The sequence below is a fragment of the Phyllostomus discolor genome, chromosome 9 (assembly GCF_004126475.2).
Source record: "Phyllostomus discolor isolate MPI-MPIP mPhyDis1 chromosome 9, mPhyDis1.pri.v3, whole genome shotgun sequence".
NCBI classification, from domain to species: Eukaryota; Metazoa; Chordata; class Mammalia; order Chiroptera; family Phyllostomidae; genus Phyllostomus; species Phyllostomus discolor.
In genome coordinates, this window is record NC_040911.2 from 84,616,062 (window position 1) to 84,643,506 (window position 27,445).

The 27,445-nt window shown below is 53.3% G+C and overlaps 1 protein-coding gene across 1 annotated transcript; it reads left to right on the plus strand.

Annotated features, from left to right (window-relative positions):
• Positions 1 to 191: 191 nt before the first annotated feature.
• XKR7 (XK related 7) lies at positions 192 to 27,151 on the plus strand. Its single transcript, XM_028525090.2, has 3 exons — positions 192 to 775; positions 20,823 to 21,025; positions 22,270 to 27,151. Exons 1-3 carry the CDS (start codon positions 192 to 194, stop codon positions 23,223 to 23,225), a joined length of 1,743 nt encoding a protein of 580 aa, XP_028380891.1. The 3' UTR covers positions 23,226 to 27,151.
• The last annotated feature ends 294 nt before the right edge of the window (positions 27,152 to 27,445 follow it).

The window sequence follows — 27,445 nt, forward strand, 5'->3', positions numbered from 1 at the left end:
CAGCCCAGACGGGGTGGGGGAGGGGCGAGGGCGGCGCCCAGGGTAATGAATAATTGAAGTAGAGGGGAGGAGGAAGAAGAGGAGAAGGAGGAAGAGGAGGAGGCGGGAGCCACCCGCAAAGGGTCCTCCCCACTCCGCACCCCACCCCCTCCGCCTCCCGGAAGTCGCTCCCCGCCTCCTGCTCCGCCAACATGGCCGCGAAGTCTGATGGAGCGGCGGTCGTGGCCAGCCCGGGGCCGGAGGGGGCGGCCGGGGGAGCCCGGGGCAGTGCGTGCGGGCGCGCGGAGGCGGCGACCGCGGCCGGGGGCCCCGGAGTGACCGGGGCGGGAGGCTCCGGTCCGCGCTACGAGATGCGGGACTGCTGCTGGGTGCTGTGCGCACTGCTCGTGTTCTTCTCCGACGGCGCCACGGACCTGTGGCTGGCGGCCTCCTACTACCTGCAGGGTCAGCGGACCTTCTTCGGCCTCACATTGCTGTTCGTGCTCCTGCCCTCGCTTGTAGTGCAGTTGCTCAGCTTCCGCTGGTTCGTCTACGACTACACTGAGCCCGCGGGTGCCCCGGGACCCGCCGTCAGCACCAAGGACAGCGGCATCGTCGGGCCCTCTGTCAGCACCAAGGACAGCGCCGCCGCCTTCCGGACCAAAGAAGGCAGCCCCGAGCTGGGTCCCCTGCCCGCGCCCTCCTCGGCCAGCGCCTACCGCCGCCGCTGCTGCCGCCTCTGCGTCTGGCTGCTGCAGACTCTCGTCCACCTCCTGCAGCTCGGCCAGGTCTGGAGGTAGGAGAAGCGCAGGCGGAGGGAGCGATTCCAAGGAGTGGGGGTGGAGAAGGGCTGCCTCCCACCCCAGCCCTCTTCTGACCTCTCTAGGCAACCTTCGTGTCCAGACCCCCGCCCCGCCCCACCCCAATACAGCTCTGATATCTTCTCTGCCAGCCTCCTCCCTGACCCCTGCCCTCAAACTCAGACCAACCCCGGTGCCATCCTCTCTAATCTGACCTTTAGGGGAGGAGGGGATGGAGCAAGGAGAGACAGAGATCCTCAGGAGTGTGTGAATGAGGAGGGCCCTGGGCTGAGGAGGATGAGTGTGCAGCTTGGAACAGAGCCCCAGGGCTCCCTCCAGCCCTGACCTACTCCCTTCTGCCTGAATGCTGAGCCTGGGTTTAAGAAAGAGCTCAGAAGTCCTTCCCAGCTCTCAGAGACCTCAGTTCAGAATTGCAATCCATGCCTAACCTCCAAGGAGAAACATGGAATTTGAGGCAGCTAAACAAATATCCCGCCCAAACTTTTTAGACTTTTGGGAAAGGGTGTGTTGGACCCAGCTGAGAAACTCTCTGGCTCCTATTTCTTAGAACTCCCCCAGTGTCCACCTCCTGCCCCCACCTCAGCAAGGACAAGGGAATTGGGGATCTTGAATCTGAGATTAGATGGCCACTGGCTGCCCTTTAATCCCAGGACAGTAACACAAAACTGAGGCTTTGTACAAGCAGCCTACTTCCTCTGCCAAGTCTGAGGGTGCCTGCTGCGCTGAGCTGAGGAAATTGGAGACAGGGGGAATTCTGAACCTAGGGCTCCCCTTGAATCAGGACTGCTCTAGTAGCTTAGGCTCCACTGTGCACTGACAGAATGAACTTGCCTACTATATGATCTTAAGCAAAACCCCTCTTCCCTCCAAGACTAAGTGTCCTCACCTGTGAAGTGTGGGAGACTCCCTCCTCCTCATCTCAGTGTCTACCATCATATTTTTCTTGCCTGGTGGGTGGTCAGGTGAGAGAAAATCTGTGTGAAGGCCATGCAAACTGCGATATGTTTAAGGAATGTAATAGATAACTATGATTATCATAGATATGGGGACAGCATGGGAAAAGTCAAAGTCACGGTAGAGATGTAAGGGGTGATTATTGCTGTTCTTACATTTATTCTGCTACTTGTTAATTCATTCTGCTTAACTCAGAAGATTTAGATCTGGGCTGAGGGCTGGAAACAAGACACCCAGGGTTTGTCCCAGCTGCTCACTTGCTGTGTCACCCTTGTTGTGTTGCCAAAGCTCTCGCTGCCTTGGTTTCCCCATCTCTGCCTTGCCAACATTAATGTGTATATTCCATTTAGCTGTCCTGGGGGGAAAGGGGAGTGAAGTTGTATCCACACAAAATAGTGTTATTATTATTAGCTTGACACATAAAAATATTCATGTCTACATCCAGGAACTAATCTACATTTACCATTCTGTGCCTGAGTGGACAGATGGTGAAAGATATTTTTAGATTCTGAAATGGTAACTTCCTATTCTTGGTAGCCAAATCTTCATCCCCTTTCCCTTCAGCCTAAAATGGGCCAACTGCCCTTCGACTCACTACCTCAAGCCCCTCTCTTCCCCCTTTTCAGAATCTACTTGCAAGAAGCTGACACTTCTTTTTTTTAATATAAACTGAATTTCCCTCAAACAGGGCAAAAAATGACCACAGAGTGAGGGGTGGGACCTCAGAGCAGTGGCTGGAAGTAGCTAAGGGTCCACTCAGCTCCATGGTTTCTTAGGTAAAAGGGCTAGCTACTCCCACTCTCCCCTATTTGTAAAGTAAGGTGATTGGGATGGCAAACTATTGGCCCTTGGAATTGTTTTGTTTGGCTTGCATAATATTTCAAAAATCGAGAACTCCTAGCTTCTCTTGAAAAATAAAAATAAAAAAAAATTAAAAAAGGAATCTAGTAGTATCTGGCTTGTAACAATTTAGACAGGGGATACATGCTCCAATTTGTCCAGCTCCATTCGCATATGCATCGTTTCACCTAAACTTTAGGGGCACAGGAGCCCTCATTTACAGTTCTATGACAATTATTTCATTCAGAAAGGGCATATCCTTGCCCAAGGTCACACAGCTAGGGAGTAGGAGTGCTGGGACTCAAGACTCTGCCTTCAAATCTCAAGTTCAATTCATCCACCCTGCAGTTCTGCCACTAATGTGTCTCCCAAGCTCAAAGAATTATGAGTCTGAGATCCCAAGATTCCAGGATGATAGAAAGTCAGGGCTTCTGCTGCACTGAGATAAGAATGTGAAAGGAGGGGGAGGGAGTTGGACCATGTGGGCAAGGATGGGGAGACAGTGTGTATTGTGGGGAAAGTGCTGGATTGGGGCAGTAGATCAAGAGCTTCACGTCTCCTTCCAGGTTTGTAACTAGCTTGCTAGGTGGCCTTGGATGTTGCTTTTCCTATATCTGAGCCTCAGTTTCCCTGTATGTCAAATGAAAATATTAGATTCGATCCCCTTAAAAACCTTCCTTTTTCTGTAATTCTGACTATGGGTCTAGTTATCAGAGCTAAAACCTCTGGGCACCTGTCCCAAAAGCTTTGGCTTTTAAAATGGCTGAGGGTCTGGGTAAATGGAGGAAAACCCAGACAAATTCTAGAGAAGCCAGCAGGGCTGGCATTCCTAGAAATTCAGCAATGTTGGCACAACAGGCTTGCTTACCACATGAAACGCTCCCACAGCGAACAGACTCCCTGTGTGGCAGGACTTGGTGCAGATGTTCTGGGTGGTGAAACCCTGGGTGATGAGGAAGGAGACGTGTCTGAGATCTCCAGGGTCAAAGCCAGGAGACTGGCCAGTCACTCACCTCCTGATCTCAGGCCCCCAGTTCTGCATAGAATAATTTCAGTCATAAAGATATCTTTCAACTCCTCATGCTTGTACAATGTTGGAGCGAAAGCTTAAATACTTTGAGAAGCCGGGGAACACAGACCTGTGACAGCACGTGGGGGTCAGTCTTGAGGACACTGGGGGGAAGCAGTGTCCTGGCTGCAACTGGCAGTGCCGTGAGAAATTGTGGACCCGATATTGTCAAGTCTTGATTTCTCAAGAGAAATGGATTGGGATTTTTTTTTGGTGAATTCTTCCCATTTTCAACTACTAATTAAGGTTTTTAAAAATAGTATCAATGAAAGGAAACACATTTGTGGGACTCTCCTCTTTCTGACCTCTGGTCTAGCTCTTCACAATTGATAAGGTCTTTTCTTATTCTATTCCCAAACAACCCTGCAAAACGGGTGTTGGTACTATTATTTTTAACACAGAGTGGGGCCCTGAGGAGGGGGTGAGGGGAAGGAGTCTTGCACCCACTGTGTCCCAGCTGGCCCCATGCGAGGTGCTCAAACCCTGAAACTGTCCCTTTGTTGGCGATTTGATACCCCCATTTACCAGACAAAAACGTGAGGCTCAGAGAAGTCAAGTAACTTGTCCAAGATCACCCACCAACAAAGTGGGGGAGAGGTGAGGTGCTGACCCATTTTGACCAACTTCCAAGCTTCATCCCTGGCACCACCACGCCACCTGCTTTGGGGGTTCCTAGAACAATGGCCGTGTGCCGAGGCAGATTGAACGCCCAAGAAAAGGGCACACAGATCCTTTGGTGAGACATGAAGCTGGCTGTGGGCGGGACACCAACCTGTGTTTTCATCCCCTTGCCCCAGCCCTCTGAGCTGTTAAGCCACTCTGGGCTGTTAAGCCAATTAAAGTCCTAACCCTCTCTCCTCTGACCCTGTGGGCAGCAGAGCAGTAAGCCATGAATCCTGCTTTTCCTAATCGTGAATTCACTGGCCTCCAGCTTTGCCCAGATAAGTATGGTTTGCTAAGCCAATTACTGGAAGATAATCTGGCATGGGATTCCTCCCAGGCTGTCAGGGGGATCTGGGGACCCCAGAATAGGGAAGGAGGGAAGCAAACTGGGCTTTGAAGAACCTCCTTCTAATACCCCCTCTCTGTCTGAGCACTGCTCCCTCTGCCTCTTCAGGAACCTTGCACTCAAGAGAAGTTCTGAAATGAATTAGTGACCTGCTTGGTGTGAAAGTCAGGCTCTGTGTCTCCCCTGTGGGAAGCCATATTCTCGGAATAATGGTTAAGAACGTGGACTCTGAATTCAAATATCCCCGGTTCAAATCCTGATCCTCTCATTTCCTATATGTGACCTTGACAAGCCATATAATCTCTGTCCCTGTGCTTCATCCCTTGTAAACCAGAGATCATAATGGTACACCCCTTGGGCTGTTTGGAGGTTTAACGAGATAACGTGTGCCAAGGGTTTAGCAAAGGGCTGGCCCCATTGTTAAGTATTCAGAACGGTTGGCAGTGATTAGTGCCATCAGCCTGGGCTTTGTTCTCTGCAGAAGGAGGTTTGTTCATTGAGCAGGTGGCCAGGGAGGGGGCAGGAGAGCAAGAGGGCCTTCAAGGGCCCTGAAGCCATAAGGACACGACAGCTGTTCATTTAATCTGCAATCATTCATTCAGCAAATACTTATGGAGCACCTGCTGTATACCAAGCACTATGTTGAATGCTGGGAACAGAGTAGCTCAACAGTTTAGTGGGGGGAACAACAAACAAACAGAATATAATATGTATTGTGTTGTAGGCAAGTGCAAAAAAAAAAAAACAACTTTCCTCCCACCTCCTAAGTTCCTCTAGCTGGGCGAGTAATCAAATTTGATCGATTAATGAGAGAAAATGTCCAAAGTTTATTACAGATGTACATGTGGGGATGCCATGAGATAGGAAATGGGAAAACCACGGGGCAGCTGAGGTTTCTAAGCCACTGTGGACAAAGGCGAAGGGAGGCAGAGGCCTGGGGTTCCAAAGGGAAAGCAGGTAATTCACAGGGAGGCAGCATGTAGTAAACAGATTCTTGCTGGGCCACCCAGAAACAACAGGACACAGGGGAATCTAGCAAACAGATTTTTGTTTGATTCTCCCTGTCTGCAACACTTAAGTCACATGTGCTCAGGTAAATTCTCTTCTTGAAGCAAATTTTTCTTTCTGAATTCACCTTTAGGTGGGTAAGGAGGAGGGTCCAAGTTTCTTTGAGCCTTTTGTTTCTTAATAGCCAGCTTAAAATCAATATTACAAAATGCATATTTGGGGGTGGCAAAACTTTGGGCACTTTCAGTATGCATAATATAAAATATAATGGCTCAGACAGCAGTAAGTGCTATGGAAAAAACTGAGACAGGGCAGGAGGCTACAGAAGCTCGGAAGAGGGAGTGGCTTTTGGAGATGAGGTGGTCAGAGCAGGCCTCTGGGAGGAGGTGGTGTGTGGGCAGAGGTCTGGATGAGGTGAGGGCTAGCTGTGTGGAGGTCTCAGGAAGGGTGTTCCAGGCAAAGGGGAGGAGAAGAGCAAGAAGACCTGTGTGGCAGAAGCGGAGTGCGTAGGAGATGGTGGTGGACAGGTTGGCTGGGGTTAGATCACACAGGGCCCGATGCGTGAAATGGGGAGCCCAAGAGGATATGAGCAGGGGAGGAACAGGGGCTTGACTTACATTTTCCAATGTGTACTCTGGCTGCTGGATGGAAAACAGGCTGGAGGGAGGCCAGGGTAAACCTGGAGGCCCATGAGGAGGCTTTCCAATGATCCAGGTGAGAAAAGATGGGGGCTGGACCACGCCAGCAGTAGCCAGGGCAGGGGGTCTGTTTCAGGCAGAGTGGACGTGATACCTTTCCTTCTCTGGTCCATTTCCCTATCCAGATAGTTAATGGGGAAGAACTCCATTTCTGGAATCAACCATATTCTGTGTCACCACTTTCTGTGATTTTGGGCAAATGCAATAACACATGTGCCTTGATTTTCTCATCTGTGAAACGGACAGACATTCTAAATAGCAGCACCTCTCGCATGTGGCTCGAAGGAGTCGTACATTAAACAATGTATATACAGTGTTTAGCACAGTGCCTGGAATACAGAACGTGCTCAAATCTCATCAGCCATTACTATTTGTATTATTATTTATAAAACGGGCCAGGGGTTGTATTCCACTGTGGTTTTCAAATTGTATGTCACGGCCCTTTCACAATCATTTCGACCTGAGTATCTCTGAGTTTCTCTTTTTTAATATGTTGGTTTTGTTCTAAGGTTTTGTTCAGTCCCTCAGCTGAAACATGTTTACAACCCCCTGAACTCCATGACTCCCCACAAGGTTCCTCCCTGCTCTCTGCAGGACTGTGCCAGTTCAGCCTCACCACAGCGCCTCCTGCGGGACCCTTCTCCATGACCCCACCCCCACCGTCCTCCTCTCCCCGCCCATCCGCAGCAACAGGCCATTAGCGCTGCTCCTAACAGACACAGTGGCGGCAGTTGGGCCCAGCGTCCCCTGTTTGATCTATAAAGACCACACAGGAGAAGCCTTGCGGGGGAGGAGGGAGGGCTGCCAGGAAATGGCTTTGAACCCAAAGCTAGGGCGAAAGTCCCTGGGGAGAGGAAGGAGGATGGGTTGGGAACTACTCTGGCCTCTCCATTCATCGCCCTGCCTGTGTTAGGGCCTCGTAATTCCTCCCCTGGGAAATCCTATCAGCCTCCAATTCCCCCCCTGAACCCATTCCATCCCACCTCTACCGGTAATCAGAATGATGGCTCTAAAGCTCGGGTCTGACTCTGCCATTGTGAAGCCAGAAGGCTGGCACGGCCCGCCTCTGCCCCTCAAGCTAGTCCAAATGCTTTAGCGTGGCCTCAGGCCCTTGCCTCCTGCTCTTTCCTCTCCTTGCTGCTCTAGCCCCGCCCCCCCGCACCCCCCCCCCAAAAAAACAAACCACACACTCCCTTCCCTCCCAGCTCTGAGTACTGCCTGCAGTCCTTCCTCCAGCAAGCCCCTTCCCCATTCTCCTCTCAGTAGAAGTCTGCACATCCTTCAAGGCAAAGCTGAAACACCACCTCTTCTGAGAGGCCTTCCCCGAATAAACCCGACATGTGCCACCCTCTGCCTCTCCGACCTCCCACTCCTCAATCAGGCAAAAGTTGTGTGGTTTTTTTTTTTAAATAAAAATTGCTTTGCTGTTTTGTTTATAAAAGAGTAGTACACTTTTGTTGAAACCTCAGGCAGCACAGAAAAGATCTGAAGAAGACTCCCCTCCACTCATTATCTCTGGGGGTGAAGAGGTGAGATTAGGGGAGATTTCCACTTACTAATTAGATCTTGTACAGCTTGAAGATTTTACTTTGGCTTTTAATTAACCAGGAAATATATGCATACACGCATCTGTTATTAAAAAGTCAAATATTGCTGAAAATTATAGCTCCCATTTATGGAAACTTAGATCGTTCTTCCTCACGACAATCACATCAGGGAGGGAGTGCGGTGAGGGAGAATAAGGGCTGTGGAGCCCAAGCTCTGGCTCTGCTATGTATATGCTGTGTGACCTTGAACAAGTCACTTAACCTCTCCAGGCCTCAGTTTCCTCCTCTGTGAAATGGGATAATAACATCCCTATACAAATGGCCATTGCGGAGGTGTATTAAATTAATATACAGAACATGCTCTCCACATCTGTAATATAAACCAGTAATGCTGACCCACGCTAATTGAGTTAGTGGAAACTGAGGCACAGAGTGGCTAACAGCCTCCTAGTTAGTAAGTTGCAAAGCCAAGGTCTGGAGCAATACAGCCCAGCTCCCAAGCCCACGTGTGTGACCACCACGTGATACCACCTTCCCCTAGTTGAGTGTATTAGTCATGTATTGCTTTGAGAAGAGGAAAAACAATCAGAAAAATAGTTTTAAGTGTTGATTTCAATATCAAATACACACTGTTAACTCTCTGGCTCCTTCCCCTCAGACCTTCCCCCAGGCGCAGTTACTGTTCCTCTTCAGGCTCACAGTCCTGATCACATTCCGCTGTGATCGTCTGCCCACTCACCTGGTTCTCCTGCCAGACCCCAAACCCCTGTGGAGTTGCGGTCTTGTCTTTTCTTCTCTCTGTCCCCTGTGGTGACTGGCCTAGAGCAGGCCCTCTGTTGCTGTTGGTGGCCTTGTACCTGGCCTGCTCCGGCAGGTTGTTAGTACTTGAAGCCTGTTGAAGCAGGCTTTGCATCTGTGGTTGATGCAGGGAGTGCTGAGGCAGTGGGGGAGCCCTTTGCCTTTGTGGACATGGCCCTGTGGGCCTGCATCCACAGGCTTTCAAACTGTCATGGACAATTGCAAGCTAAGAGCAATGTATTTGTATTTGTATAAGACGTAAGGGAACAAGCATGGGCTGAGTTTTTAGGAGGGTGAAGGTGTGTGGCTTACTTTAGAGATGGAAGAAATAAAATTCTTCATATGCAGTAGGTGCTCAATGAATGTTTGTGTCAACTGAATAGAATCTGAATGAATGTTTGTATGAACTGAACATACTTCATTGCCTGGGGTCCAGTTACCGCATCTGTAAGGTCCTGCTGGAGGTTTGAGAATCCTAGAAGAGTTTTCCCAGGGCTCAGACAAGATAGCAGAGTAGCTGAGGCCTGGGGCACTGGTGCAGCTCATGGCTCCCTGACAGCCTAGCTTTGTGACCTTGGGCAAGTCACTTCACCAGCCAGAGCTCTAGTCTCATCTATGAAGTGGGGGTAATGATAGTATCTACCTCCTAAGATTCTTATAAAAATATTGGGAGATAATATGAATGCACAGGGCTTATCATATACTACATGCCCAGAGAATGTTAATTAATATTATTGTTATTATTAACCCAAGTTGCAGCCCATCCTACTTGCTTAGTAACAAGGTAGGGAGTGGGAGAGGGGAATGGGGCGTCCTAATGCTCATTAGCTCTCCCCCCGACCTCCCTCCTTTCAAGGAAGGAGATTTGTTCTATGGCCCCGGAGGTGGTGTAGGGACAGATGACAACCCAAGGTCAAAGGGAGGTAGAGTCTGTTTAAATAGTCTGACAATAGGCAAGAACACTCTGACAGTCACGCAGCAGAGCAGGCTGCTCCCGAGGGCAGGAACTCCACACCACAGATGCACGCAGACAGAAGTGGCTGGTTTTGGCAGGAAATCTGTAGCGGCTCTCCCAGGTGGGAGCGGAGGATAAACCGGATGGATGATCTCTAAAGCCCCTTACAGGTTTAAGAGTCTGTGGATCTAACTTGGGGGCTTTATGATGCTTGACAGTCAGGCCACAGGTTGCAGTTCAGTAGCCATGGACAAATCCAGCCCGAGGGTGTGTTTGGCCTACACAGTATTCCCTCTCTGCTATTTAATGAAACTTGTTATTATGGAAAAAATAAATGTATAAAAGTAGAGGGAACAGGATAATGATCCCCCATGCACCACCACCCCGGCCAGCTTTGCTTTATCTGGGCCAGCACCAACCACAACAACCTTCTGCAGCAATGGAAATGGGCTATATTTTCACTGCCCATTACATGACACTGGCCGACATGACTACTGAGTGATTGAAATGTGCCTAGTGTGCCAGAGGAACTACATTTTCAATTTTAATTAATTTTGACTAATGTAAATATAAATAATCATCTGTGGCTAGTGCAGAACATATATGTATTAGAGAGCATAAGTCCAGACCCCCCCCCCCATTTCTTTTCTTTCCATGCTACTTTAAAGCATGCCTCAGACATCATATCAGTGCATTCATATGTGTTTCAGTACATCTTGAAGGTCACCGGTTCAATTCCCAGTCAGGGCACATGCCTGTTTCGCAGGCCTGATCCTCAGTCGGGGGTGCGTGAGAGGCAACCGATCCCTGTTTCTCTCACACATTGATGTTTCTCTCCCTCTTTCTCCCTCCCTTTCTCTCTCTCTAAAAATAAGTAAATAAATAAAATCTTGAAAAAAATAAAGAGATAGACTTTTTAAAAATATAACTAATATGATCACACCTAAAACAAGGAATAATAATTTCTTAATTCATATGGTATTTTTAAAATTAGTTGCCAACATTTCCAAATTGGGATGACATTTTTGCATAAATGTCTTCATTTCCAGCTTTTCTTTTTTTTTTTAAGATTTTATTTATTTATTTTTAGACAGAGGGGAAGAGAGGGAGAGAAATATCAATGTGTGGTTGCCTCCTGTGTGCCCCACACCAGGGACCTGGCCTGCAACCCAGGCATGTGCCCTGACTGGGAATCAAACTGGCGACCCTTTGGTTCGCAGGCCAGTGCTCAATCCACTGAGCCACATCAGCCAGGGCAGTTTCCAGCTATTCTTGAAAATTAAAATTCCAGCCCCACTAGGCTCACATTCTCCCAGGGCAGCAAGCAGCTGGAGCTGAGGGGCAGCTGCCTTTTTGGAGAGGGCACCCCTCAGTCCTTCTCCAGAGTCCCTCATAATGATACCAGTTTAGCCCCCCTGTCATCTAGGATCTCACACCCAGACCAGGGACAGATAGAAGAGGTACTTTCTCCCTACCTTGAACTACAAGTTCCCTTAGGCGATCAAAGCCACCAGAGGAGTGGAATCTAAATTCCCCTCCCCCAGCTGGCTCATGACATCCCAACTCTGCAAGGAACATCAGGAAAAGAAAGAAGGGACTGGGAGTCTTGCCCTAGAGTATGGGATCCTGGGTCCTAGTCTGCTCTGTACCCATTGCACAGGTGGGGAAAGTGAGGCCAGAGAGGAGAGAAGATCCGGCTGCAGCCATACAGTGAAAGATGTAAGGTGGGAACCCAGTCCCAAAGGCTTTGCTGGAGAGGAACTGCCTGCTTAGTTGTTGGGCAAAAAGAGGGGCCCTGGCTGGGTGCTGCTGGCGGTGGGTTGGATAGGCCAGGGGCTCAGTTCTTTAGCCGAGGCTACACTTAGTGGCTAAGAAATATTTGGCTTCAGCCCAGCAAAAAGAGGTGCTATGACTCTCCAGAGGGCTGCTAAGGAGGAGGGAGACAGCCCCACTCCCAGCACCACATGAAATGGGAGCCGAACGTGTAAAATCACATTCTTTGCTGGCATTTATGACTCATTTGGCTGCCAACCCAGGAAGGTCTTATTTTGAATCCATGCAGGAGTGCTCAGCATCAAGGGGCCAGCAGACGGGCAGGGGGCCTGAGAGCCATTCCCTACAAGAGCCTCCTGGGCCACCCTGCAGATGAGGTAGCACAGAGAACCCACAGGCAGCATCTGGGTTCCCAGGGCCTGGCTCAGCTTCATTTATACCCTGTGGAGGAGTTAGCCACCCTGCCTTAAGATGCCACTCTGATGCTATTGGGCAAGTCCCTTCTCCAGATGCTTGCTAAATGTCTCTGGAGACCATTGCCTTCCGGGGCCATCCTCACCTCTCACCTGGGAACTGGTCTCCCACCTTCCACCCCTGCCTCCCTCACTCCAATCTGTTCCCCACAGCGAGTACTGCCTCTAAAACCCAGAAGCGCTGTCTAATCCTGTCACTCTCTTATTTAAAGCCTTCCTGTGGCTCCCCAGCAATCTTAAGATAAAGACCAAATCCTTCACCATGACCCACTCATCTCTTGCTTTCTAACCTCCTCCTCGAAGCTACAATGGTTTTGGCCACTTACTGCTTCCTCCCAACTCAAGACCTTTGCCCATGTTGTTCCTCTGCCAGAAACTTCTTTCCCTCCTGCCTTCACCTGGTTAACTCCTATGCCTGCTTCAGATCATGGCTTACTAGCCACCTCCTTCAGAAAGCCTTCTCGGGTTGCTGCCCCCTTCCCAAGCTGGGCCAGGCCCTCCTGCAGTAGCACTGCTTTGCTCAGTGCTGGAACATGGAACCTTGTTTGCAGCAGGTCCGGAGCCCATAGAATATATTTGTTGTTCCATGTTTACGTGATGATTTAATTAACGTCCAGTTTTCCCCACAGACAGTAACGGATGGGCGGGGCCTGTCTTGTTCAACATTGTGTCCACCAGCATTTTAGCACAGTTCCTGGTGCACTGCAGGTACTCAGAAATGCTGGGTGAGTGAATGTCAAATGAACCTCCTCTTTTCTGAGACTCAGTTTCCTCATCTGGAAAATGGGGATCATGCCCACAAAAGCTCACAGGGCTGCAGTGAGGATTTTAGCAAAGTCTGTACAGAAGGTCTTTGATGAATGACAGTTATTTTCAGAGGGAGACAAAGACACCAAAGAAGCCCCTGCCCTGTGAACTTGCCCCAGAAGGACTTCTCTCACCCACTCTCTCCCCAACACAGATTCAGTGAGCACAAGGGAAAGCCAGCCTATGAGCGGGCCGCAGCTGTACCAGACGCTAAACTAGAAAAGAGAAGGCCTCCTCTTCCTGCTGGGGCCTCAAAGTCAGAAAACTCCTTAAGTTCTCCCGTTGGTTGCACGCCCAGCACCGGGCTGAGCATTTTACATTATACCACTACTTGCTGATTTCATAGCTACTCCAGAAGGTGGGCATTAAGCTGAGGGGTTCAAAGAGGGAAGCGACTTCCCCAAGATTACACAAACAGTGAGTGATGGAGCCAGGGCCTGAACCTGGGTCTCCCTGACCCCCGAGCCCGGGTTATTTCCCTCTGCGTTTGGCTGCCTTCCTTGGGAGCTTGTAAAGTATATTCACACTCTTCATTCACTCACTCACTCAGAAAACAAATATACGTTGAACATTAACTATGTGCCTGCCACTAACGACATAGAGAATAGGAGAGCTGTGGTCCCCACACCACTGGGGAGACATACGATAAATATGTAAGCAAGTAATTTAGACCATTTCAGGTTGTTATATGTGTTGTTAAGAAAAAAACAAGTTAACATGTCAGGAAGTGGCCAGAGGAGTGAGCGGAGTGCTTTGGGAGGGGACCTAGGAGGGTCTCTCTGAGGAGATGACACTGAGCTGAGGTGGAAAGAATGAGAATTTGCCAGAGGCTGGGGGAGCCCCTTCCAAGCAGAGGCTGGAATGAGCTTGGGGTGTTCAGGAAGCAGCAAGGCCAGTGCAGCTGGAGAGGCGGAAGGTGGGGAAGGCAGGGCGGTGGGGGGTGGAGAGGTGCTAGAGGAGGGCAAAGGCTAGATTGCACAGGGCCTCAAAGGGCACGGTAAGAATTCTGTTCTACTCTTAGAACAGTGGCATGCACTGATCTGAGATGTTACAGGATCCCTTGGGCTACTGTTTGAAGAATAAGCTCAAAGAGAGCAAGGATGGGAGGAAGGGCTCCAGCTGGGGTGGAGGGAGGCTGCCGCGGCTTGGAGTCGGCTGGCTGGGACCAGAGTGGTGCCATCAGGGCAGAGAGAAGTATCTGGGTTCAGGACACAGGCACTGGGCCCTAAGGTTATAAGAATTGGATGTGTGGGGAGACGGGCCTGATGGAAATCCCTTGTGGAGGCCAGAATTGGGGTACGTAGGCCCATTCTGTAGAGGAGGACCGAGGCCCACAGAGGGGTTGGGTTTCCCCAGAAAGGACATGAGCCTGGGTCTCCTGACTCTAGTTACTGTCGTCACCCTCCCACAGTGTTCTCTAACCCCTCCTGATGCCCAGCAGAGCTCATAGGTCCATCTCTGTCTGACACGGGTCCTCCCGGGCGTCTCTGCCTGATATGTGACTCCGTGCAACTGAAGCACCTTCTCTGGGGCAGGGGCCCATGGAGAACCACATCTGAGTCCTAGGTGCGACACTCACCTGCCGTGTGGCTTTCTACAAGCCCAGTCCCTTTCTGGGTCTCAGTTTCTTCATCTATTAAATGAGGATAATAATAGTACCCACCTCAAAGATTTGCTGTGAAAAATGAACAATATGTATAGAAAGGCTTAGCATGCATGCCTTAGCCAGTCATGCAGTTGGCGCTCAATAAATACGAGCTATTAACAGTATCATTAACACCTGCCCACCGTCCCCTACAGACCTGCAGAGCAGTAATAGGCCTGGCTAGTGTGGGGTGTCCTGTTCCTTCCCTTCAGCCCTGCTTCCCCAGCCCCGCCCTGCTCATATCCAGAGGTTTGCCGACCTATCCCACAGGGGAGGCCAAGAGCTAGCCAAGGCTGCGGGAATTTGGGAGGTGGGGGGGTTCCTGGATGGAGCAGGAGTAGGGGCACCGCTGGAAGCTGCTGTGCTTTTGGCCCAGAGTGTGAGGAGGAGTGGAGAGGGGCGAGAACACACACTCAGAAACACGGAGACCGACAGATGGAGGCGCTGAGGATGTGAGAGACGCAGACAGACAGAGAGAGACCCGGAGTCGGGGAGAGGATGCGCAGGCAGGAGAGGACAGCGGAACACTGGCAGTCTCGCCGAGCCGTGAGCTGAGCAATAGACCAGCAGATGGACCCAGCAGCCAAGAGACTGACAGATAGACAGATGACAGGCAGACTCGGCATCCAAGAGACAGACAGAAAGACAGACTGAAAAGCGGACCGGTATCCACGAGGATGGACAGGCTATCCTGGTATTCAAGCGATAGACAGACTGACGTCCCCGGCCTCTAAGAGCGGACACACCTGTCTAGGCTTACACACGATCCTGGGCCAGACGACTAACAAATGGACATAGTATCTAAGAGACAACTTGACCCATAGTCCAAGGTACAGACCACTGGACTGACCCAGGGTCCCAGGGTGAGGCTGACGGATGGACAAATAGATTGACTGACTGACAATAACTAAGGAACAGATAGATAAATAGGCTGACCCTGCATTCAAGGGACAGACACAATACGCTGGACTGAGCCACAGACAGAAGAGACAGTGGCTCAGGCTCTGAGGGTAGACAAAGGGACAGGTCCAGCTTGGACACAGGTTGGACCATCTGCATGGGGACAGAGGCCCTGGCCAGAAACCCCAGCCTCATACCAGAGACTCAGGGCAACCCAGGAACAAAGAACAGCCAGACACTGGGCCCAGAAGCTTCCCGCTTCTCAGAGATATGGATCCTCTCTTCCTTCCACATTAGAGAGGAGCCCCCCAGCCCCAGGGCATGCTGAGAGATTTCTGGGTCACAAAGGCAGCCACATCTGGGAGGAGAAAGTAAGCTGTGTCCATTGCTTGACCCTGCTGGCTGCTCACGGAAGCGATGGGGTCCAGAAGGCACAGCTCTCTGGGTCCTTGAGTGCAGGGATCTCACACCCTAACTGCTGGCTTCTCTCCTCTCTAGACTTGGTCCTGTTTGCTCCCAACCCCCCACCTTCAACAACACACACTATCTGTTCTTCCAGCTTCCTCCCAAACATGCTTCTTCTCTGAGCACAAGGCTGGGAGTCGGCAAATTAGATCCCAAATAGGCCTCCGAGCACCTCTATTTCCTCACCCGAAAAACAGGCAGTGAGGCGAGTGGTAGAAGCTGTCTGTTAGGTTCGTTAGGCTCTGGCTCACGCTGGCCTCCAGCAGCATAAGGCTGAGAGCTGTCAAACGTGGCTGGGCCCAACCAGGCTGAGGAAAGTTAGGGAAAGCTTCCTGGAGGAAGAGGACAGAAATAAGTCAGTGAGGACAGGAGTGGCCTGCGAGGTGTCCTGGCTCTATGCAAACTCAGGCCGAGCAGCCCCAGGGCCTCCAGGGTCAGGAGTGAGACACATACAAACACATTTATTCATTCAACATACATTTATTGAGTGCCTACTGGATGTGCTAATGCTGGGGACACAGTGGTGACCAAGACAAAAAAGGTCCCCACCCTAATAGAGCACAGTGGTTAAATAGGAAAACAAATGTGTGAATTAACACATGAGGTCGCTTTATGGTGCATGTTAAGAAAATAAGGGGGGGCAGTGTGACAGACTAGAGTGATGTGAGAGAGCAGAGGGGCTGATGTGGGACTGGCTCCCAGGGAGGCCACTCTGAGAAAGGGACTCAGGAGCTGATCAGGAGCCAGCCACAGGAGGATCTGGGCAAGGGGTGTTCCGGGCAGAGCAAGTAGCAAGTGCAAAGGCCCTGAGTCAGGGACGAGTTTGGCTGGGTTCGAGGAAGCTGGGGTGGGGGCGGGTACCTAGAGCGCTGAGAACAAATGACACAGTAGTTTAGGAAGAAAAGGGAGAAATGGGCAGGGCCAGAGGGTTCAGGGCCTGCAAGCCAAGGGGAGACGGTTGGATTTTTGTTCTAAGTGTGGTGGGTGACCCTTGGAAGGTTTTGAGAAGGGGAATGACATCTCTGACAGGTTTTCAGAATACCCTACTCGTTGCCATGTGGATGTGGAGAGCCCACCGAGAAGGTGACAGTGACAGTGGCCTAGACCAGGGTGGTGGCGTTGAGAGAATGAATACGCTGGGGATGGTGTTTTGAGGAAGAGCAGATACATCCCCCCAAGGCTGCCTTCCTTCCCCTGAGACAGAACTTCCTTCTCTGGGGGTGGCATCAGTCCCATTTGCGGTGAAGATCAATGTCTTCCAGTCTCCTTTCAAACAGAGTGGAATGGGGTGGGCTTCCTGGAGGAGGTTTTAAGAGAGGCTGCTTGGTGGAGGAGGGGCCAGAGGTCTCTCTCCAGCATATGCTCCTCCCACCCCCCCACCGTGTGCACATCCCTCTACAATTTACGAATGCTCTCAACAAGGAGGAAAATCAGGCTCAGAGAGGCAGGGAGAGTACCCAAGGCCACACAGCATCCCGGGCAGGGCTGCGCAGCTCCCACAGACTCAGTGTATTGCCATCTTGCCTCTCTGATCTTCACAGGAGGAGCTGTGATGTAGGGAGGAAGGCGGTGCCAACCCCTTTGTTAGAGAAAGTGAAACTGAGGCTCAGGGAAAACAGTCCTGGGCAGGGCTGCTTTAAGACCTCCACATCTATCAAGCATATTAAAATGCAGCCATAGCAAACATCAAACGTATATTCTGTATAACCAGATAAAAGCCAAATTGCCATTGACTGCCTGGTATCGTGTTCTGTTTTGCAGACATTTAATTAAACATTTATTAATTTTGATTCTGCAGTTTTTTTCCCTGTGTTTTAGAGCCAATTTCTTTTTCCAGGCCTCAAACATTTTTCTAGGCCCCTAAAAACCTTGCAGGCCTTTGGCAGTGAGCATGCAGCGTGGCTGGCAGGAGCAGCCGCAGATTTCGGTGCCCTTGCCAAAGCAGGCAGAGTATTGTTGAACCCTGGCCCTTTCAGCCCCAGACTACCACACGATCCTCCTACACTCCCCGCTGACCCCACGTTTGTGGGCCTCAGAGGCCTTCTGTCTTCCCCTCCCCCTTCCCTGCTCTGGCCCACTGTGGTCCTGGGTTGGGTGAGTCCTTTGTCTGTGGTTAGTGGGCATGGGGCTTTGGGAGCTGGCAGGAGTGGGCGGGGAGGTAGGCAGGCAGCCTGTCAGGTGGTGATGGATGCTGGCTGGGCCGGGGCCTCCCTCATGCTGACCAGGGCCAGGAAACAGATGGTCTTCCAGCCTGAGAGAAACTTCCAGGGTGTCGCCCTCCCCCAACTCCCCAGGCCCCTTCGCGTTGGACCAGCTGGTCTCTCCTTCCTGTTCAAAGCCAGAGCCATGGGAATGGGGACGGGAACTGGGTTGGGGGAAGATGCAGGCTGGGAACGGTGGTCTGTGCTCTTGGCCCTCAGGAGCTTGGGGGGCCATCTGGGTCTCTCCCTAAGCACCCCCCACCTCTGGCCATCTCCAGTTCTGTTCTCTGCCCCTCCTCTGTGCCCTGCCTTAGCTCAGCCCTGTCATTTCAGGCCTGGACCAAACTCCAGCCTCTCCTGGCTTCCCTCCAAGCCAGCCTCCAGAGCAAGCTTTCTAAGCCACTGAGCTTATCACATCACCCCTGATTCTGGGATAGAATTCAAATTTAGAATAAAATATGAACTCGTCAGTCCAGAATTTGATGCCCTTCACAATTCTGGTTTTCTTATATCCCTGTGCATGAAAACCCTGCCCTCCAGGCCTGCAAACCACCAGCCGTTCATTCCCCTAAAAGGCCATGTTCCCTCATGCCTCTATGCTTTTGCTCAACGCTTCTTCCACCTGGAATGCCCTCGCACTACCTGTGTGCCTTCCAACACCTGCCCATGTTTTAACACTGAGATCAAATGTTTCTTCCTCTAAGTCTGCCCTGACCTCCCTCAACCCCCAGTTAAAGTTACCCAGCTCTCCTCTGGATTCCACAGCATCTTAGAGCATCTATTTCAGCTCTTTATCTCCTTCCCATGGGAGTGAGAGACACTTAAGGGCCCAGGATGTGGCACAGAGCTAGTGGTCAGAATGTACTTGCTAAGTAAACGAACGATGCTGGCTGCAGGGATTCTTACGTGGGGCATAGGTAGGGGCCCAGAGAATGAAAGTTACGAGGAGACAAATTTCTGCGCATCAAAGAAACACAATCTGTGTGAAGCTGCTCAGAAGCGGAAGGCCCTGCCCCAGGAGGTGGGGACTCCCCACCATGAAAGTGCACGAGCAGAGAGAGTAAATGCGCAGGCTGGGAAATGCTCAAGGCGTTTCAGCACTGGATGGGAGAGTTGGACTGAGGGACCAGGGATGGGGAGGAGAGCCCTGGATGGGGTGTTTCCAGCCACATTTTCAGGAGAGAGCTTGGATCCCAGGATGTTAGCTCTGAAAGGATCTCCAGAGTCATCAAACCCCTCCCTCTTGTCGGCGGATGGAGAAACTGAGGCCCAGAGACGGTCACACCGTTGCTGAGACCAGGATACTCCCTGGGGAAACTCTGGGTCTGTCAGCTGACCCCAGATTCCAGGGAGCACTGTGTTCCTTGGGCTGGCAATTCACAATGGAATGCCATTGGCCTCCAAACCACCTTCTGATGGGGCGTACCTGCCCCATGAATCAGGGGGTTGGGGGTTGTGGGGGCTAGTGTCTGTGATGGCAACAGCCAGAGGTGGAGCTGCTGGGCAAAGCACCAGTGCAGAGAGGGGAAATCAGTCCCTGAGATCTGTGTGGACAGGTCTCTTGTCACCCAGTGGACACTGCACTTTAAAGCTGCAAAGTATCTTCTTGTCCATTTCATCCTCACAGCCACTTTGGCAGGGATTAACGAGGGCTCCGAAAGGGTCTTTTCGCTCAAGATTACACAGCAAAGTCAGAAATTGAACTCAGGACTTCAGGATCCCTTCCATGTCCCCTACCTTGTTCTCATTCAGTGAAACAGACTTTCAATCATTCACACATTCACTCATTCAGCCAACACACAGATCAAGGGAGCATTGACAGTGCTAAGAACTGAAGAGGCAGCAGTTATCAAGCTGACCTAATCATTCTCACAGAGTTCACAGTCTTGGGGAGACAGATGCATAAGCAGGCAGTCACAGCCCACTGTGAAAAGTGCCGGGTGGGAGGGCAGCCTACACTCCAGGAGGAGTGTAGGAGGAGAAGCCCCTACTCCAGGTAGAGGGTGGTCAGCGGAGGCTTCTGGTTGGAGTCATGTTTATAAGCTGAGCTTTGGGGGGAGGGAAGCAAGAGTGATCCAGGTTGGGTGGGGGCTGGAGTGGAGTGGGGGGCAGGACAGGAGAACAACTGTTGCAAAAGCCCAGTGGTGAGGGGGAGCATTGTGAGCTGGAATCTGACCTGTGCAAAGTAGCTGCAGACAGGGAGTTTGTTGGGAGAAGTGACATGAGAAGCAGCAGCAAAGCCTCAAATGCCAGGGGCTCTCTAAGCAGCTTCCCGGTGCCCTGTGGGGAGGACTGGGCACTCAGAGGGGGGATTGGGAACAGGCCAGGAAGCGGCTGGTGGCGACAGAACTGGGGGCTGGCACCAGCAACTGTTCCTCGTGTGGGCGGTGTCTTTATGGCACACAGGGAGAGGCAGAGTTGCCTAACGGTTAGAGGGGGAGCCCTGAAGCCAGGTTGCCTGGGTGTGAGTGCTGGTCCACTGCTTCCTAGCTGTGCGATCTTGGGTCTCAGTTTTCTCATCTGTAAAATGGGGATTAAAAAATGACAGCGTGCCAGGAACTCTATGAAGAAAGCAGGCCCCAATGTTCCAGAGGAATAATGCTGATGAGAATGCTGTAGTAAGTAAGCACTTACTTTGCATCACTGCTTTAAGCTTAGGAGCCCACTGGGAGCTCCCCATCCACCGCCCCAAGGAGTTCATCGATCCTTTCAAAATGCCCATTTTATATCTGTGGGAATAGGCTCAGCGCAGTCAGTGACTTGCCCAGGGCTACACACTACACACGGTCACCCTTGCCCTTTGCGCTTGCTGGGTGGCAAGGGGCCGGTTGGGAGTAGGTGCCTGAGCATGAGCACCGCGTCCCTCCGTCCCTCCGGCAGGTACCTGCGCACCATGTACTTGGGGCTGCAGAGCCGCTGGCGCGGGGAACAGCTCCGGCGCCACTTCTACTGGCGGATGCTGTTCGAGAGCGCCGACGTGAGCATGCTGCGCCTTCTGGAGACCTTCCTGCGCAGCGCGCCGCAGCTCGTGCTGCAGCTCAGCCTCCTGGTGCACCGCGGCGGCCGTCCGGACCTGCTGCCCGGTGAGCCCCGCTCCCTCCGCCCCTCCTGCCCGCTCCACCCTCCTCGCTCCAGGCTCTGGGGACAGAGCCTCCCACCCCCAACCCGAGCTCACTCACCTTCAGTATTCAGTATTCTGACAACCCCACGTGCCAACGCTCCGAGCCTCAAGCCCCCTGGGGATGGCCTGTGCACCCCCTCACCCCACCCCACTCACTGTCAAGGCTGTGCAGGCCTTGCCCCTTCTACTCTCACCCCCCTCCAGGCCTCCCCAATGGCCCACTTACTCTCAGTGTGGGAAGAGACCTAGCCCCCCCACCTCTTCCTCTCCTCTCAGGCCCCATTGGGCCCTTCCTCCCTTCCTTATTATCAGGGCAGACCAGACCCCGTTCTGCCAAGTCCGAAGAGGCCCTTGACCCCATCACCACACCTCCGGCCCAACCCTGCCCCCTTCATTTTCCAAACTCCCCGGATCCCAGCCTCCATCTCCTGGGACCCCCTGTCCATCCACCCTCTCACTGCTCTTCAGCCCCTGGGAGCCCCTCCCAGGTCTGGCTCTGGTCCCATCCCTCACCTCCACCTTGCCCCTTCCCTCACTCCGACAGACCAGACAAACGCCTTTCATGTCAGCGGAAGGCCACATCCCCTATCTCCCGGGGTTCCCCATGCTCCTTCCACCCAGACTCGCCCAGCCCACCCTCAATGTCCTGAAAGACTCTCACCACCTCTCAGGTACTGGGCCCCCATCAAAACTCTCGCCACCCTAGATTGCTTCCCATCCCCTCAGCTGTGCTCAGGTTCCCATCCCTCTTCACAGTCCAATCTCATCCTGCTTACCTATAGCTTCTAATGGTCTCCTCCTGGCTCCTCCACGCCCTAATTGTGACCCCCCCCCCCCACTCTTTACCTCCTTTTCCACTCCCAGAGTCCTATACCCTAATTTCCCACCTTTGCACCAAGCCCCTGAACCCTAACAGTCCCGTACTAGCAACCTGGGCCTGACCCTTATGGAGACCCAAATCACCCACCTTCCCTTTCCCTTTACACTCCTACCCCTGCAGAAGCACCCAGTTCCACTCACTCTTTCCCCCATCATCAGTCTTGAAGACCACCCACTAAGACCGTCCCCATACCCTGCCTGATTAATAGACCCTTCCCTCACAGGCCTCAGAACCCAGCTCCTGACCCAGAACCCTCCCCTTTACCCAGCCCCCAACCCAGACCCACCCCTAACCCAGCCTACCCCGCCCCTGCCCTGTCTCCACAGCCCTCTCCACCTCCGCCTCACTCGTGTCCCTGGCCTGGACGCTGGCCTCCTACCAGAAGGTGCTGAGGGACTCCCGAGACGACAAGCGGCCACTGTCCTACAAGGGCGCGGTGGCCCAGGTGCTGTGGCACCTGTTCACCATTGCGGCCCGCAGCCTGGCCTTTGCGCTCTTCGCCAGCGTCTACAAGCTCTACTTCGGCATCTTCATCGTGGCCCACTGGTGCGTCATGACCTTCTGGGTCATCCAGGGTGAGACGGACTTCTGCATGTCCAAGTGGGAAGAGATCATTTACAACATGGTAGTGGGCATCATCTATATCTTCTGCTGGTTCAATGTCAAGGAGGGCCGCAGCCGCCGCCGCATGACCCTCTACTACTGCATTGTCTTGCTGGAGAACGCAGCGCTCACGGGCTTCTGGTACTCAAGCCGCAACTTCTCCACCGACTTCCATTCGCTCATCCTGGTCTGCGTGGTGGCCTCCAGCTTCGCACTGGGCATATTCTTCATGTGCGTCTATTACTGCCTCCTGCACCCCAATGGGCCCATGCTGGGTCCCCAGGCGCCTGGCTGCATCTGCCCTGAGGCCTCAGAGCCCTGTGGCCCACCAGCGGACGCTGTCACAAGTCCCCCGAGGTCCCTGCCGAGGACTACAGGCGCTGAGCGGGATGGGGCCTCTGTGGGGGGTGAGCGTGCAGGGACCCCCACACCACCTGTCTTCCAGGTGCGGCCTGGCTTGCCTCCCACGCCAGTAGCCCGCACCTTGCGGACAGAGGTGCCTGTCATTCGGATTGACCTGCCTCGTAAGAAGTACCCAGCGTGGGATGCTCATTTCATTGACCGCCGGCTCCGGAAGACCATTCTGGCGCTGGAGTACTCCTCGCCGGTCACGCCCCGGTTGCAGTACCGGAGCACGGGGACCTCCCAGGAGCTGCTGGAGTATGAGACCACCGTGTAGGCCACAGGGGTGGGCTCGGCTCATCCCACCTCCACCACAGTGTTGAGCCTGGAATTTCAGGGCCACCAGGCTATGGGGATGTGGGTCTGTGGGCACAAGGGTAGAGTGGCTCCACCGTTGGGTTCTTTCAGGGGAGGGGCAGCCTGGTGGAGACCCCAGCCCTGGGCTATGTTTTAAGCCCTGCGGCCCAGTTTCTAAGCCCCCCTTGGACCAGGGCCCAGGGAATTAACTGGTGCTACATTCCTCATGAGCTGCCCTGCTTTCACGAAGGCCTCCATACCACCTCCGGTCCTGGGGACCCCGCACCCTCCCCCTTGCCTGGAGTTGCTCACATGTCACCTGTGGTGGACCTGTCAGAGAAGGGGCGCTGTCCGGGGTCCATGACCGAGGCCCCGTGCTCCTGAAGGGGTGCTGAGGGTGGGATGCCCCTGCGGTGGGAGGAGGTCTCTGAGGATGAAGGAGGCTACCAAAGGTGTGGGGTGAGGTGGGAGCGTCTGGTGGACAAGGTGGGTCCAGTTCCTGTGGGCCCAAGGTCTGGAGCCTGGGCCAGAAAGGAATTAAAGGAGGGAGTCGGGGTGGGGTGGGGCATTGGGGGTGGGGGGCAGTGAGTGCTAGAGCTGAAGGGGAGGAAGAACGCTGGGACATCTGAGGGGTTCAGGCTGGCTGAAACATGAAGGGTAGCAGACTTGGGGGAGGGGAACCCTTGGTCCAGTGCACAAGGCATGTTCCCCAAGTGAGCTCCTCCAGAGACAACCTCTGTGTGTGGGTCTGTCGGGGTTGGGGTTCCAGACACCTGTGGTGAGATGTTTCCAGAAGCCTCGCTTTGTTCTAGGTGAGCACCCAGAACATAACATGTCTTGTAGAAAAAGGTCTTGAATGCAACAGATAAAATGTCTAGGCAGATCCACTACCTGGGCTCGGTCACAGATGAGGTTCTAGCACACTGGGCAGAGGAACTTCTTAGAGAGACATTCCTAGTCCTGGAGGAAGTCTTAGAACGCTGTCCTAGGCAGTCGCCGATCTGGGTTCTGTTGCGAGGTGAGCGTACTGGAGCCCTGCGCTGTGCCCTGGGGGATGCTAGCCCCACCGCTGTGCTAGCGGAGGGCTCGAGGGCCCCGTGTGCGGGGGGTGTTCTAGGAACAGGTACTCCAGTTCTAGATTTCTGGGGTTCGCAGGAGTTCCATGCTCCTGTCCACCTTGGTCCATAGCCATCTTCCCAAGAGGAAATTGTCCTTGGGAACCCCTGGCACATTCCAGCTGCCGACTGACTTCCAGGTATAAAAAATGAGCTCTGGGCACGTGACATACATCTTGGCTCCGCGCCACCCTGCACATGTGGCTCCCTTAGGCAGCGGCTGGGAAACTGTTTTGTTTTGCCCAACCCTCCGGGGCTTGTGGTCCATTCCCATGTCCCAAAGACCCCATGGTGCCCGTGATGTCATTCATCCAGGGCCCCTCTTCTCCACCTGGGACAGCCGGTCTTGAACTGAGTGGGGAGTGTGGGAGTAGGCAGTCTGTAGGGGTGGGGGCAAAGCCTCTAGGCAGAGCTTAGAACACCCCACCTTGTCCCCACTCCCCCATGGCCCCTAAGGGGTGTTCCCTGCAGGGGCACAGCAGGTGATGTTAAGGCCATCTGCAGACCTGGGCTGGGGGTGAGGTGGACCATGAGAACCCTAGACTATGCAAATTAGAGGAGCATTCAGCCCTCTCTGGATCAGCCTCCCTGGGGTGATAGATGGGAAACTGAGGGCCCCTTGTGGCAGCCGATCTCACAAGGTCCCAGGCTCCTGGCCGTTCCATCAGATAGTGATGGGTGATAGTGAGCGGGCTGAGGAGGCAGGGAGAGGGCCACACTCAGGGTGCAGGGTGACCCCAGAGGCAGAGCGGACAGGACCATCCACGTTACACACACACATAGAAGCACACATCACACCTGTGACACAAGTCACCTCACGCCCCAGCACACACGCCGAGATGGTGTGTGCATCCCTCCCACACACAAAGAATGCTTTCCCCTCCTTCCGCTTCCCTGATTCCTAAGAAGCCTTAGGAACCGGGCCTCAAGGTGACAGGTGGTGGGGGAAGCCTGAGGCTGTCCCAGACCCGCCCGGTGGGTCTGTCCAACCCCCTTGATCTGCCCAAATCAGTCTTTGGAGACCAACCTTCACGGCCAGCTCCACACCTGTTGAAGCCCCTTGTGAGATGGCGCATGCGTGCGAGACGCAGACCCAGATCGGCCTGTTTCCCCAGGGCTGACCGCGCTGGGCGTTTCCGCCCCATCTCGTTTCACTTAAACTTTCCGCTGCTTGCAGCTTCCCTCCACGAGAGGCGTTGTCAACCCATCTTCCAGAGGAGGAAACCGAGGCTCAGAGATGTGGCGTGAGCGTCACCCTTGGCAAGTTCTTTCACTCCCCAGTGTCCTGGAATGGCTCCTCCGGCTGCCCCGTTCCCCAGCACCCTAAAAGGGAAAGTTCAAAAATATCTTTCCTGGGAGCTGGGAGTTCTTTCGGCTCCAGGAGACACCAGAGCACAGGGCTGAGACCGAGCCGGCAGTGCTGAGGCGTGGCTTGAGGCTTTCGGAGAAGCTGTGGCCACATTTTTGGACCTTACTCCGTCCCCAACCCCCTCACCTTGTCAACATCTTGTCAATCCCACAAAACCTTCCCTCAGAATCTGCATGCCAGGACATCGGAGCAGCAGAAACGGCCCTCGGAGAGGGCTGCGGGCACCTCCTGCTTCCCACCCTCAGGAAAGAGTTTAGCCCCTCCACCCCCCAGGGACTCAGGACCCCATCCCTCCCGGGCCTGAGGTCCCCCTTCACCAGCCCGTCCTCCACCTCATCTGGCCCCTTGCTCCACTAGGTTAAAGAAGTCACCATGGAGAAGGGCACCGCCCCATTTGAGCTGTTGTTTTGCATTTGTTTCTGTGACAATCTACCTCAGCCAGTCTCTTCCCCACCAAAACTGGGTCCCCTGAATCCCTGGCTCCTGCTTCCCATATTATACTCCCTACCCCAGCCTAGCTGCTCCATCGTCCCCAGAATCCCTACAGCATCCTCACGTGAGAGCAGGTTCCAGAACCACACTCCAGTGGAGCCCTTGGGGTCCCCTGAGCCACCTGCCCTTTACTTCCACTGTAAAGAGGAAGTGGAGGCCCGGAGAGGGCCGGGGACTTGCCCAGGATCACACGAAGACAATGGCAGAGTAAGGCTTTTCCTGGAGCCGAGATGCAGCTGGGTCTGTCTTAATTTTTCCGGGAACAGAAGAGAACAGGACACTGGGTACCCAGAATACCAGGCCCTACTCTGCCCTCAGTATCTCCATCCCCAAGAGACCAGTGTCCCCATTCCCAGGACAGACTTCCATCTCAGTTCTCTGGAACTGATCCCTCCTACTGACTGTGCTCCCCGAGCCTCAGCAGGCACCACACACTCCTCATACCTCCATGCACTGACATACCACGTGCCTTGTAATCGCCACCCCGGTTAAACAGCGCAGACCTCCACCCCGCCCCAGCAGGAAAGGCTTTTTTGGTTCCCTCCTCTCATCTGCCTCATCCCCAAACTCACCTGTGCCCCAGCCAGCTCCCTGCTCCACTAGTGTCCCGCAGGGGTGTGTAACCCACGAAAGCTGGAGGAAGCAGAGGGCAGGGAAGGCAAGGCCTGGGGAATGTCCAGGTCCCGGGGTGAAGGTCAAGGCGGCTGGGAGTATCCAGGGAAGGTCTTGCCTGGCAGCCCCGGTGCCCTTCTAAGGGCCAGTGTTCCGCAGGTCCTCCCCTTGGAGCTCAGCTGGCCTTGGAGTTGACAGAAACCTCAGACAGTGGGGGGAGGTTTTCTAGGGTAGGTGCAAGTTCCAATGCCTTCAGGTAATGAAAATGAGAATGCGGCAAAAAAAAGAGTGTGTATCCCGCCTACAGGCACTAAAATTCCAATTTTTGAAAAAGCCAGTGCTGGCCAAACTAAACACTGGATATTTGGGCCATGAGCCACCAGTCTTAAACCTCTGGTTCAAAACAAGAACATTCTGTGGAGCCCTACAGAGTCTGGACACCCCACTGGGGAAGTGAAGGACAGAGGCCCTGGCTCCCTCTGAGACTTTTCTAGTCCAAGCCCAAACTCTCACCACCCGGCCACCTGCGGTTTGGCCCCGATGCCCTCTCAGTTGAAAAGGCAAGGGAGGTTAGGGTGTCCCTGGGTCCCCCATTTAGGGACCACCATCTGA

Bases quoted from the DNA above. Each gene is read 5' to 3' on its own strand.
- XKR7 (XM_028525090.2), top strand. From the start codon at position 192: ATGGCCGCGAAGTCTGATGGAGCGGCGGTCGTGGCCAGCCCGGGGCCG. The intron at 776-20,822 runs GTAGGAGAAGCG...TCCCTCCGGCAG, and splicing joins CAGCTCGGCCAGGTCTGGAG to GTACCTGCGCACCATGTACT. The intron at 21,026-22,269 runs GTGAGCCCCGCT...CTGTCTCCACAG, and splicing joins CCGTCCGGACCTGCTGCCCG to CCCTCTCCACCTCCGCCTCA.